Source organism: Lactuca virosa, chromosome 1, assembly GCF_052849685.1.
Source record: "Lactuca virosa cultivar CGN04683 chromosome 1, Lactuca_virosa_CGN04683_v6, whole genome shotgun sequence".
NCBI classification, from domain to species: Eukaryota; Viridiplantae; Streptophyta; class Magnoliopsida; order Asterales; family Asteraceae; genus Lactuca; species Lactuca virosa.
In genome coordinates, this window is record NC_136426.1 from 97,642,187 (window position 1) to 97,656,551 (window position 14,365).

Genomic DNA, 14,365 nt, shown 5'->3' on the forward strand with positions numbered 1-14,365 from the left:
GATGGTCTAAGAAGATGATACGACAGCAAGAGAATGTCACAGAAGAAGTAGTATGTCAGAGATAGAGTCATCGGTTGGAATTGGGAAAGAAAGTGGTCAAAAAAGGAATATAAGATTTTTGGGAGATAGGTTGAGAATATATTAGGATAGCTTGATACCATATTGAGTAATATAAGCTCATTGATTACAAATGAATAATACATGGTACATATATTATATAAATAAACCAAAAGCCATGTAGCACACATGGGCCGAGAGCTATAGGCTACAAGATGGGCTACAAGGAAATGTGGGTTATGATTTGGTTGGGCTCTTAAGTTCTTAGACCGAGTATAGTGTTGTAAATTGTAATTGTGGTTAATCGAAAACGTGTCTGGATGTGGTCTCTTTTGAAAAAAAGGTGCTAAAAACCAAATTTATAATAACCATAAAGCTAGTTAAAAAAGACGAGAGTAATGATATGTTTACGTGGTTAAAAAAACGCTGGTTTATCCCAAAAACTAAAAATTTACTTGATGCCTCCTCAAATCAAAATATCGATTCAATAACATGTTCACAATTACAATAACTATTGCATAGGTGTTCATCAACTTCATCTCATGTGTACCCCATTATGGCCGCTTATCTTTTACCACGATTAGGCCATTAGGTATACTCTCAACGAGAGCATCCATAGTCCATGTGTGATGTGGCCACGAGAAATATTCGTGCACACCACCCCGACAAATTGTGGTCGGGCGTGGTCGTTGTGCATCGTGTTGCCGACGACGATTCTAAACGCAAAACTTGATTGGTGGATGGCTTTCTCGACCGTTGCACGGATATTTGGCCTTTTTTTTCAAACTCAATTCAATACCTATAAATAAAAGCTTCTATTTTCACCAAATCTTACACCATCATTCTTTAAAACCTTCATTCTCTAAAATCACAAAACACATGCACATGGATTCCACAAAACACATGAAATTTTTAAAAACTTTTGACTCGGATGACGACGTAGAATTCGTCGAGACATTGTTCAACGTTATGCAACACATTCACGACGAAGAAAATTTGAATGTTGCTCGTACAAGGGCAATTGCCAATCGTGATCGCTAAGCCGCACACGACTTATTGGTACGTGATTACTTTGCCGATAATTGTCTTTATAATGACGACTTGTTCGAACGTCGTTTCCGTCTGAATAAGGCTATATTTTTACGTATTAATAATGTTTTAGAATCTCGTTATGATTTTTTCAAACAAAAACCCGACGCTAGAAGAAGAATGGGTTTTAATAGTATACAAAAATGTGCGGCTGCTCTTAGGTATTTGGGATACGGTCTAATATTTGATGCATCTGACGAATACTTGAAAATATCCGAGAGGACCGCAGTTGAATGTGTAGATTGGTTTTCTGCATGTGTGTATGAGGTTTTTCACGAACAATATTTGCGCAAACCTACTCAACGTGATATTGAGATATTATATTCGGCTCATGAAGAGAAGCATGGATTTCCGGGTATGCTTGGCAGTCTAGATTGTATGCATGTGGCTTCGGAAAAATGTCCAAATGCATGGCGTGGTCAGTTCACTCGAGCAGATATAGGTGAACCAAGTATCATCCTAGAAACCGTTGCATCTCAAGATTTGTGGATATGACATGCCTTCTTCGGAGTAGCGGGGTCTAACAACGACATTAATGTTCTTGGCCAGTCTCCTTTTTTCAACGATATTTGGATCGGCAAAGCACCTGATATGACGTTCACGGTGAACGGGCACGCGTACAAATACAGTTACTACCTTGGTGATGGGATATACTCGGATTATTCTACATTGATGAAGGCATACTCGGTTCCTCGAAGTGAAAAGGCAAAGTTGTTTACAAAAAAACAAGAATCGGCGAGAAAGGATATCGAGAGGGCATTTGGAGTTCTCAAGCAGACGTGGCATGTGGTGAAATATGCTACACGACTCTGGGATAAAGAAAGAATTAAACAAATGGTCCTAGCAAGTATTATAATGCATAATATGATTATTGAAGATGAAGGTCGAACGATTTGCACGTATGATCCGAACGACATTGTCATTCCAATTGAGGAGTTCGTACCCGGAACAAATGAATTTTTAGAGCGAGTTGTTGAAATTCATAACAGTGAAACTGAAACGTGTTTCAATCTTCGAGAAGATGTCACGGAATATTTGTACCAACGTAACATGAACGAAGATTAGTTTTTTTATATGTATGTTTGTTTGTTTTTTTTAATTAATGTAATGTTTTTTTATTTCTAGATTAATTAAGTAATGTAGTTTGAAGTTGTAATTTTATTTTCATGATTAATGAAAAACTAGTTAAAAATATGAATTTTTTTAATCATTAAAAATGTAATTTTATTGTATTTTTGAATTAAAATAAAAATAAAAATAATGATGTGGATTGGTGTGTTAGTGGTATGTATCTCATGTTAGTGGTAGGGGAATGTGGTGCTGATGTGGCACCCACCACATATATTGTATGTGGTGGGTATAACGGATGATCTTACAAATCGTTTTGTTGTAGCAACTTATGTTTTACCAGTAACGGCTTAACCTCTATAATGCACCAGATTAATACATAATGAAGCAACATATAATGTTAATATGTTATATTCACATTAAAATTAGAGAAATCTTGATCATCTTTTTAGTCCCTTTGATGGCGGATCCAAGATTTTGATAGGTTGGGACATAAAAAATTTCAAAAAATAATTTTGAGGTTGAGGTCAAAATAGTTATAAGTACCGGTAACAAAAGATGTTCAATTACAAAAAAATAGTTAAATTACTTGCTATAATTATCATGTAGCATTTTTCATCTTTGATCAATTTGTAACATTTGTTAGCCTTCCTTATCAACAGCGTCAAACTAGAAATTTATAATTTATAATATTAAATTAAAAACTAAAAAATTAGATTAGATCTAGACGAGATGAAGTAAAAGACTAAGTTCCTGTTTGATAGACATATTTCTAGGTTCAAACAAATCTTTCTGGCTGAATGGGCCGGAAAGACTGTTTGATTTACACAAAAAAATGAGTTTTACCGGTAAGATATGTTTTTCCCACAAAGCTCCAAAATCATGTCTTTATGGATTGAATGAAACTTTGGACAATTGTGCCCTAACAAAAAAACATGTTTTTCATGCGCTTCTACTTTTTCCTTTCTACTCCATCAATCATCAGCCCTTTCTCCTACCTCTTGATCCTGTCTGCAACAATCAACTCCACTGGTACTCCCTTCGCCATAAACGAAGTTGCTGACAGCCTTTGCCTGCCTTCTCCATTGACTCCAGCCGCTGCCTTCCGCCAACTTCTATTGGTAAAGTTTTTCTTTTTCTTTTCCGCTGAAAATCGAGTATAACTTCAAGAATTTCTTTTTTTTTTCCCTTGAAATTCGAGTATCAAAGCTGTATTACTTCTTTTTCTGAAATGCTATGTGCTGAAAAATACTCTAAAAATTGTGTTGATTTCTTATTTGAAAAGAAAATAGGGGCTGATTTATGAAATATATGTGATGATTTTTATCATGAAGTTAGATAAAACACTAGTTGGGTTGTGTATCATGTGTAGATGAACGGCGATGAGTTCTCTTTGTTAATTTGTAATAAAAAAAAGGTCTGACAACTTTATGTTTTATTTTAGTTGTAAAAAAATTTTATTATTATTTTTATTTTTATTAGTAATCTTAATTTGCATAAAAAAGGTACATGTTGATTTTTTTTATTTATTATTATGTAATTTGATTTTGTATGATAATTTTTATATTTTTATAATTATTCAGCAACTTCATTCATCACAGTATAAAACAACAGGATAATATAGTTATTTTTCATCATTTAACACAGTGAGTCAGATGTACAATCAACAATATGGTTTGTTTTTTGGTCAGAAAACTTTCTTTCGGATATCAACTATCAAACGGGATCTAAAAAAATTACTTTAGACGAAACTTTGAAACTTTGGCCGTTCGTTATATACGAACAATACGAACCTTGATAAAAAAAAGCGAGTTATATGTCCTCTGCTTTAACTTTAGCCCAATTGCCTAAAGTATTGAGAACATTATCTATTAGATTTAAAATTTATTTAAATTGAATTGTAATTTTATAAAAGAAAATTCGAAGTCGTATGGAGGAATGTGCCCCCATTTTTTTTATTTGCATCCAAATTCCACCCTTGCTCCATCCTTTGATGTGAGAGGGTCTGGATTTGATAGGATTCGTAAAAACAATTCACGATCATTCATTTCATTAAAAGTAAAGACGTTAAACATCGTTTTGGAAATGAACATATATGGAACATAATTCGGACTCGAGGATATCACGTGTGACGAACGTCCATAAAACGTAAGTTAAGTTTAATTTTCTCTTTTTTTGTTTAATTGTTTATTTATTTATTTTAATAAGAAAAAACATCATAAATGGTCCCTGTAGTATCCCAAAATCTGAAGTTTAATCCTCATGGTTTAAAAACATCATAGATGGTCCCTGTGTTTTCAAAACTTTTGACGATTGGTCCTTATTGCTAACTCCGTTACGTTTTGTCCGTTAACTGAAGGGCATTTTCGTCATTTCACTACCACAGGGACCATTTATGATGTTTTCATTTATTTATTTTTTTTAAAAGAAAAAAATGAAATAATATGCAAAAGGGGTCTCTCTCTCTCTCTCTCTCTCTCTCTCTCCCTCCCTCCCTCCCTCCCTCCCTCCCCTCTCTCTCTCTCTCTCTCTCTCTCTCTCTCTCTCTCTCTGGGTTTTATTCAAGCAAGTTCATCACGATTCAACTTGTCCAAATCCCAATCTGGTAATTCATAGGATTCGTTATCTTTAAATCCACATAGCTGGAAATCATCAAGATTACCAAATACGTCAAGTGATGAAGCAAAACTGTCAAAGAAAATGGAATCCAACTCTAATTTCATATCTCACTCATTCAAAAACACATACACAAACTTAACATCTCTCTGTCTACCATGTTCATCTTCATCTGATCATCATCTTCGTTATGGTAAAGCTGTGAAACAAGAAACAACCAGCTTGGGGCGTGAACGAATTGATGTGAACAAATTGATGTCATTGGGGCATTTCCACAAACAGTTGGTGTGCAACTTAAGAAGATCACCATGAAATCTTTGCTTTTACTTCTAACTGAACTCAATACACACAGATGTATAATAAAAAAAATGAAAATATACACATAAAGCTAATAATCTAAAAACAGATGGCACCACATAGCAACTAAGCTTAGGTGCAAGACGATATATAGGAACCTGGAATTGAAACCAATTTTTGGTTAGGGTTCTTTAGAGGGCACAATCCACGTGTTCTTAATAGAAGGAAAAGAGGTACTTGCAAGTAAAACAGGTGCCAGTGTAATCGAGTTCTTGATTTCTTGTTTATCACTAAACCGCCACCGTCACTGTTTTCTACACCTTCGGATTTTCGTCGATGGTTTCCGGCGATTGAGCAGACTTTCGACTGTGGGTGGTTTAATGCGGGAGGATGAAGATCAGCATCTAGGGTGGTGGTGTTGGCAGAAGCAGGTGGTAGTCACCAGTATGGTGGTGGGGTTAGGGCAGTGGAACCAATTAAAGAATGGATCAACATCACCATCTGATGTGTGGTGAGTATGTAAAATTGCTGAAATCTAAACCAAAATTGTTTCCAGGTGATCTTTCGGCTGCATCATCCTTTTATGTCGATGTGAATGAGGATTGAACGCCTCCATATGCAGCAATGGGTATGGTTTATTTAGAATAAAACCGAGAGAGAGAGAGAGAGAGAGGTGGGGCCCCTTTTGCATATTATTTCATTTTTTTTAAAATTAAGTGAAAACATCATAAATGGTCCATGTGGTAGTGAAATGACGAAAATGCCCTTCAGTTAACGGACAAAACTTAACGGAGTTAGCAATAAGGACCAATCGTCAAAAGTTTTGAAAGCACATGACCATCTATGATGTTTTTAAACCACGGGGACTAAACTTCATATTTTGGGAAACCACATGGACCATTTATGATGTTTTTTCTTTTAATAAAAACAATCTCGATTTTAGTTTTTTAGTTTTTTGAATTTTTTGTTTTTTTAAGAAAATTAATGTTACTAATCCATTTTTAGAAGGATTTTTTTGGATGATAATGTTTTGAATCATATCATAAATTTTTTACATTATATCATTTTAGATCAAAAAACATTTTGGAACATAATGATATTTAATCAAATGTTTTTAAATCATAACGTTTTGGATCATAATATTTTGCATCGTATCATTATGTATTATAAACATTTTTGTTGATATAATTTATGGTGAATTGCAATAAAATCATTAAATTAAACAGAAATTTTGATTTTGAGATCGTATTTTTTTTCTTAATTAAGTTACTATATTTACAATTTTGTTGTAATATCAACCAAATGACCGGTTCTTCCTGTTCTCCCGGTAACCACTCTTCCTAAAATACAATAAAGTCACTAAGTTTACCAAAATTTCAATTTTGTCACTATGTTTTTGCTTTTCTCAATTATTTTATTACATTTACAATTAAATTGCAATGTCAACCAATTGACCGGTTACCATCGATCAAGCAAGTTACCAATTAAATGACATGACAATATTGTGATGTAGAAGCCACATCAGATCCTATGTGGCAGAATTGAGTTTCAAATATAGGGTGTGCATCGAACCTAATTCCACATATCTTCTTCTCATCTTCTCGTCGAAGTACTTCTTCATAACTGGTGTCTAAAGGTCGATCTAGTGGTTCAAGCTCACTTAAATGCTAGCAAAAGAGGCATACTCACCCTTTCAGGAGATGATGTTGCGGTTTAGAAGCTCGATTTGAACAACAAGTAAATGAAGACCCCTACTGATGGGTTTTGATTAGCTAAAAAGGATATTTTGTATAAAAACAATTTTAACGATAAATGGAAGAATTTTAAAATAACTAGTTTATATTTATATCATTTTAACAAAACCAACAAGAGGATCCAAATACATGAACTAGAAATATAATTACAACCATATGATGTTTAGAACTACAACATGTGAAGACTTTGATCCCATTTGGTTTTGGGAAGTTGATGAAGATGTTAAAAACTCAAGTGTAGAGTTTCTCTATAATGTATCCACTAACAAGAGTAAGCCACAAAGAATGCTAGTTCTTCATCTTGTATGAAGTACTTATTAAGCCTTTAAGTGTTTAACACAATTAAGCATTAAAGGAGAAGCATTTATAAGCATTAACTCTTCACAAGCTTCAAAAGAGAGGAAGAAAAGAGAGAGGTTATGAGCTCTCGGTTTTTGAGAGAAAAAACAAGGAAAACAACTAGCGAAAATGAAAAGCCTTATGCACTCTTATATACTTACACACATGATAAAAAGTTCATACCTTCAAAGAGTCAAAGGTAAGGCTTCTTAAGGACATGATGTGTGTAAGAGAAAAGCTAACAAGCAGCCCCTTGTCCATGCTTGTCATTTTTTTCCATTACGAGGAAAGAGAAGCGAGTAGAGTGTTAAACACATCTTCTCATTTAACTAAGGCCGATAGGAGTCATACCACACTTACCATATTTTTGCATAGCCACGTCATTTCCCCTCACCCCACAAAATTGTTGGGTGTTATACCATACATTACCACACTTTTATTTAATTTTAAATATATGTAAATAATATATCAATATTATACTCTCTTTGTAAGGAATTAAAAACCATGAATTTTGATATATTTTTTTATAATTTTTTAATATATATATATATATATATATATATATATATATATATATATGATTTAATAATAATTAAAACAGAAAGAAAAAAAGGTGCGGCAAAACCATGACTCGCGGCAAGCATACCGCACTTTTCAATGGGTGGAGGGTCAGTGCGGTGTTTACCACACACCGCATTACACCGCAGTGTGCGGTATACTACACTCCATGTGGTCTAATGTATATTCACAAGTGTAGCGGAATCCAAGTAGTCCAAAACCTTGTACACAACATATTAAATCATACCATATGATTAAATAGCTAGTTTTACTCTTTGAAATAATATTTTCATAAAATAACAATTTCCAAATACTATTTTCACAAAATAATAATTTCTCAAAATTAAATATAAGAGTTGAATATATTTAATTTTATTAACAACTGAATTCTTAATAAATAATCAATAAGTGACAACTTGATAAAGGTGTGACCCTATATGATCTTATGTTATTAACAACGTCATTCTAAAAATGATTCTTGAGCATATAGATGCAACAATCTCCCACTTGCACAATATTCATTATAGATTTACATAGACATTGGTTGGCGTCTAGCGACACACCAATTCCCCCAACAACATACGAAGAGGTGTAATCCAGCAACTGGCCAATTTCTAAGTGCTTCAAAGCCACACTTGATTGTAAGGTGAGGTATTGGTTATTCCTTTGTCACAAACATCATGTTGAACATGAGATATGGATCATGATCAATATCATGTGGTGTTCAACTTTTAGTAAGACCTTAGATGTCTAACTCTCAACGAATAAGATGAACAAATCTCATCTTGACTACATACGCCCATCATGTAGTTCATGTTATACCTAACTTTGGCCCTTATAAATGCTTTTTATGGAACAACGTTAAACCATGTCAAAACACAACAATTCCTACATTCAAGTCCTAAATATGTATATCATGTTCAAGAACATGAAGATATTACCTATGAGTTTGGTTGCAACTTTTTGTATTTTCATCTCTTTGAAAATCAATCAATCCATTCATATTAGTCTTACCTCATAGATGCTCTCATATCTATAAACGACTATGGACATTTAGAATAACTAGGTTATGCAAGGATTAAACATGGACATATAGAACACAACAATTATTTAATGACAAGACTATATCCAATATATCAATCCATTACAATATATGTTGCTTATATTGTTCCAATATCCAAACACCAAATTTCAATCAAATTTATCCACTTATAACAACAAGGTCCAATAGCACCAACATAACTTTCATGCTTTAGCCAATGAAGGCACTTTGTTAAGTAGATCTGATAAACTTGACTTGTATAAACTTTGCAAATACTAACATTTTTTGTTTTATATATATAACTTGTATATAAAGAAAACTATTTGAGAATGTTTTAGATGCTTAAATATGATTAAGATACCAATACTTGCGTAATGGGATTACTCATAGTATTAAATGAACTCAATATTAAGAATTTGATATGTGGTTCCTCGAACAACAATGTATTCTAACTCTGATGTGTAACTGTAATTAGAACTACATGGAACTACTATCCATGTAACTTTCTCTTCATTCATAATAAGGACACGTTCGATTGTAATTGAGAATCATCTCAATCTATTTGGAAGTTTACATATATGTAATAGTTTAAACATATATTTCTTTCAAATACTTTGTAGATCAGGAATATTTCTCTAGTTCTTCGTAAGTACTTTAGAATGTTCCTATCAGTCAAACCATGACTTATTCTCGGATTATACTGGTATTTATTCTCCATGCTCCATGCATACGATTTATCTGGCCTTTATGCACAATCATGACATATATGATGAATCCAAATGCAGCAGCATATGTAAGATAATCATACAATCTAGTTCATGAAGGGTTTTATAGGTTATTAAAATACACTTTAAGCGAAAATCTTAACCCTTAAGTTCACATACAACCTATAAAGGATCTATGTTTTCTCTAATTTATAGCAATAAATTATGAACATCAAGAACCCTAAAGGAAACCAATTATAATTGAAATATACATAGGATTAGGGTTACATACCTTTGATTTGGTGTAGTAAACAAATCACATCAATCCCTTATGTTTGTTGGTCTTGGAAAGCTAGCACCAAAAGGATGATGCCTCTGATGGATCACACCCAAAACCATAAACCCTAGAATGAGAATGAGAGAGGAGATATAAGAGAAATTTCTTTCCTATACTTATATGTAATGTGGTTAAAAAAATTTACAAGCCAAAGGGATCCTATATATAGTTTAAGTAACTTGCAGGCAAAACAAGATTTGAATTGATTAAATAATAGATTTAATCCCAGTTCAAATCCTTTTCTTATATACAACCACGAGGCTTCCAGAAACCCTCCAAAACCGTCCATACCATGGAAGGTTCTAGAACTGCTTCTTTTGTTCAACTATTGAATAATTACAATTCACCCATTGCACCTTCAGTTAAATCCAATTAATCCCGAATTAATTCCAGATTAATTCTGATTAATAATTAATCACTTCTAATAGATTTCACATTAATTTATTAATCATGTAAATTAACAAATCAACTACTTAACAACCGATCTCATATTAATTTATTAATCACATAATAAATCAACAAATCAACTATCTCTTTCCAATTAATATATTAATCACATAATATATTAACCAATCATTTTCCCATAATTTTCAATTAGTTTATTAATCATATAATAATCTAATAAGTTATACCTCTCTTTCTCCTAATATCTTTATAGCTATTTCTGATCACGAGGGAAACCTAAAAAGGACTTTGCTTCTAATTACAAGAATATATCAATTTAGTTATGAGCGTAGACACCTTAATCCAACAGTTCGAACATTATACTAGGACTATGAGCAATTTTCAAAATCATGTCATGTGGTATTGACAAGATAAACTCTCTTAGAATCATATATCTTAAGCTCTATAAGATCCTTGTCAATTAATGTAATTTTACTTAATCTTTTAAGTTGCCATGATCTATCTATATAGATATTTATTCCAAGAATTAGTATGTCGACTACATATAAGACTACGAATGTTACTGCGCTCCCACTAGATTTACAGAAGAGTCATCTTGATTTATAAGGAAAATCACACTATATATTTATCTTATAAGAAAGAAGATTCTTACTTTGAGATGTTAGCTTAAATTTGAAGAGATTTTCATCCATGTATGTTTTCTCCTTTGAAAAGTCACTTACTCTTTATAGTCAATACTATATCGAGGAAGACTAATCAAGATCATACTTGATTATCATACATGAGTGTATCTCTATGTCTTCTATCAGTTTCTGATAAACTATTTAACAGTTTCAACAACTACTGAAAAAACTTGCTAGTTACAAACTATGATGCATTTAGTTTATCATTCTTTATATCTTAAAGCTTTATATTGCTCCCATTTAGAAAAAGAACTTTCTAAGTATATGTCTTTTGGAATGAGAAAAAGTGGAATAGATAAGGATAGAACTTTTCATTTATGATAGTCTATGTAATGCAATCAGTAGATATTAAGATGAGTTAAGCTTGTATCTTACATAATACCCATAACTTCGTACCTTTTAGATAAGGATAGAACTTTTCATCCTTAGTCTAATGAAAGTATTTAATCTACTTGTTTGGATGGAAATATATATGTTCAATCACTAAAACTAATATCGTCCTTCAGGCCAATACTCCTCGCATGTTGAACGTGCTTGATCCAACTAAGTCCCTTTGTGAGGGGATCCACAGGATTCTCTTTCTGACAATACCCTCTTTACCACGAGGATGCCTTCTTCTACACAATGTTTGATGAAGTGATATTTTATGTCGATATGTTGGCATCTACCATGATCCCTCGGTTCCTTGGTTATTGTAACGCCCGTAGATCCGGGCTAGTCAATTTAGAGACAATGAGCATCAAAAATGATTTTTTGATGGAAGATTATTTAGAAGGAGTAATCTTAACCAAGTTGTAGCATATGTTATAAGGGTTCCGTACATATAAAGAACGCCGAAATCCGAGTTATAACGAAGAAGTTATGGCCCGTCGAAGTTTTACGGCAAAACCGGCACGACACCGGGAGACGTAAATAGTGAATTTATGATAGATGACTTTTCAGCCTTATTGATCTAAACAAAATTTTTAGTATACATTAAACCGAGAACATACAAAAAAAGAACGCCCAAATCTGACTTCGTATGAGGAAGTTATGAATTTTCTAAGATTTAGCATAGCAGTGCACGGCCCGAAACTTGAATTTTAGTTCGAGCGGTTTTTGGCCTACACAACCTAAATGAGAGTTGAAGATATCATTAATAGGAACTCAACGATAAAAAGACAGATGAAAACGGAGTCCGTATGAAGAAGTTACGAATTTTTCGCAGTCGTTTAACAGTATAATCTCCTCATACTATTAAATTTAAGATTGGTCGAGCATTAGCCGACGGAGTCAAAAGAAAAGTTGTAGATCTTATTTTTACCTACGCGTAGATATAAAGAACATCGAAAATGTAGCTCGTATGCGAAAGTTATGAATTTTTGAAAATCGATTGTTTTACCCCCTGTGTTCGGCGCCACGTGTCAGCACCAGGCGAAGCCTTGGAGCCTACGCAATACCACAACGTGGTGGGAGGCACCATGATGTGGTGACGCTCCAGGCAGCCTATAAATAGAGGTGTCGAGGCTGCCTCATTCCTCACACCTTTACCCACTTCTTTCTCTCTCTAGAACCTTTCTCTAAGCCCCCAAACCCCCCAAAAAGCCTAGGGAACCTCCCTAGCACGAGGCGGAAGCCCGGAGAGCCTGACGGCTCCGAAAAGAAGAGCCTTCGGCTCGAGAACGCAGCTCCAGCGAAGCCCGGTTTTGAGAAAAACCTGCTGTAAGTGAGCTACGCCTACGCTATTTTTAATATAGTTTTTATTTAATTATAGTAACGTTATTAGGACCTTATAATAATTATTTAGGCTATTTTTATGAGTTATATAAGTATCGTTATAATATCTTTTTAACTACTCGCGGTACGGGGAATCTGGTTTAAAGGGCTGCATAGGGTTGTTGGATTCAAGAAGCCCTATATGTCAAAATGGTCATGCTCTCCGGTGTTTTATGTCTGACCCCTGTCTGTACATAGTGGTTGGAAAAATATTGTTTAAACGCTTATATAATAATAATAATAATGCTACGACTAATAATTAGTCATGGTAAATATTAGACAAGAATCTAGTGGTAATAATACTAGGTTTCGTCGAAGGAAATTATATTGTTAAGAAGCGAAGCGTTGTCCGAGTTTGGAATCATCACTTTAACAAGTGAGTGCATAGTTACTTTCATCTTACACATAGATATGAAGTATTTTATATAAATTACGTGCTATGTGTGCATATTATTTGAATACTTGCTTTCTATGCTGGATGAACGATTTTATACATGTTTTAAATGATTTAAACTGTATATGTATTTTATATCTACGAATATGTTGGGTAAAACATGGGTAGATGAACGATGAGAGATGAAAGATGGTATGAGTAAACATTGGAAGCTATAGACTTAGTGTCTAATAAATAACATCGGCATCTATGGACTTAGTGCCTATTAGATAAACACTTGTAGCTATGGACTTAGTACCTGTTAGAGAAACGTTGGTAGCTGTGGACTTAGTACCTGTTAGATAAACGTTGGTAGCTATGGACTTAGTACCTGTTAAATAAACGTTGGTAGTTATGGATTTAGTACCTATTAGCTGAACACTGGTAGCTATGGATTTAGTACCCAATGAATACACTTTAGCAGCTATGGAATTAGTGATTTACGAAAAAGCATTGGCAGCTATGGACTTAGTGCCTATCATATAAACCCTGGAAGTAATGAGCTTCGAAATGAACGAATGCATGATAGATGATTCTTAAGGTAGATCCTTAAGAGTAAGGATGATAATGAGGATGGGTAATTGGGTTGATTGTTTGATGTTTAAACATAATAATTAAATTATTGTGGGTTGAAAACCCTATGTACTCACCAAGTTACCCAACCTGACCCACTCAAGCTTATTTGTATCACAGGTGTCAATATGAAGCTACTTTACACTGAGGGATTTAAAAGAGATGTAGATCACTAGTGTAAATGAATGTAAGATCTGTTTATGCTTATGTTTCTGTATTGACGATGACATCCCAAATGTTTTAAAATGGATAAAAATACATTTCTTCGGAAATGCTTTGATAACGTATTTATCATGTTTTTCTGGGAACAAATTCCGCAACGTTTTTATTAAAAGAGGTACTCTGATTTTTATAAAGCATAAACAAAATCGGTCTTTTTTGGCCGTGAAAATGGGGATGTCACAGTTGGTATCAGAGCATTAGTTTAAGCGAACTAGGAATATGGATTTATTTCTAGACTTAAACTTAGAATGCTAAGCAAAGATTGTGAGGAGTGTGTCTAATAAAATGTAGGTAATACACCTGAATAGACACAAGTACTAGCTTATTTAGGGAAAATGCCTAACATGCTTTTATGTGCTAAATGATTTATGATATGCATTATATGATCGGATCTATGGTCTGTTACCGACCAGATCTGGAAATTTTATGTGCT

General features: G+C 33.6%; 2 protein-coding genes across 2 annotated transcripts; both read left to right on the top strand.

Moving 5' to 3' along the window:
- The first annotated feature begins 942 nt into the window (after positions 1–942).
- LOC145117598 (uncharacterized) lies at positions 943–1,641 on the top strand. The gene is made up of 2 exons (XM_079053898.1): positions 943–1,087; positions 1,220–1,641. The coding sequence occupies exons 1-2, from the start codon at positions 943–945 to the stop codon at positions 1,639–1,641; spliced, it is 567 nt and encodes a 188-aa protein (XP_078910024.1).
- Positions 1,642–1,737: 96 nt separating this feature from the next.
- On the top strand, positions 1,738–2,211 carry LOC145117609 (uncharacterized). The gene has a single exon (XM_079053908.1). The coding sequence runs from the start codon at positions 1,738–1,740 to the stop codon at positions 2,209–2,211; it is 474 nt and encodes a 157-aa protein (XP_078910034.1).
- The last annotated feature ends 12,154 nt before the right edge of the window (positions 2,212–14,365 follow it).

Excerpts from the sequence above, each read along its gene's own strand:
- LOC145117598 (XM_079053898.1), top strand. The coding sequence starts at position 943 with ATGGATTCCACAAAACACATGAAATTTTTAAAAACTTTTGACTCGGAT. Across the intron at positions 1,088-1,219 it reads TACAAGGGCAATTGCCAATC|AATCTCGTTATGATTTTTTC; the intron begins GTGATCGCTAAG and ends ATAATGTTTTAG.
- LOC145117609 (XM_079053908.1), top strand. The coding sequence starts at position 1,738 with ATGACGTTCACGGTGAACGGGCACGCGTACAAATACAGTTACTACCTT.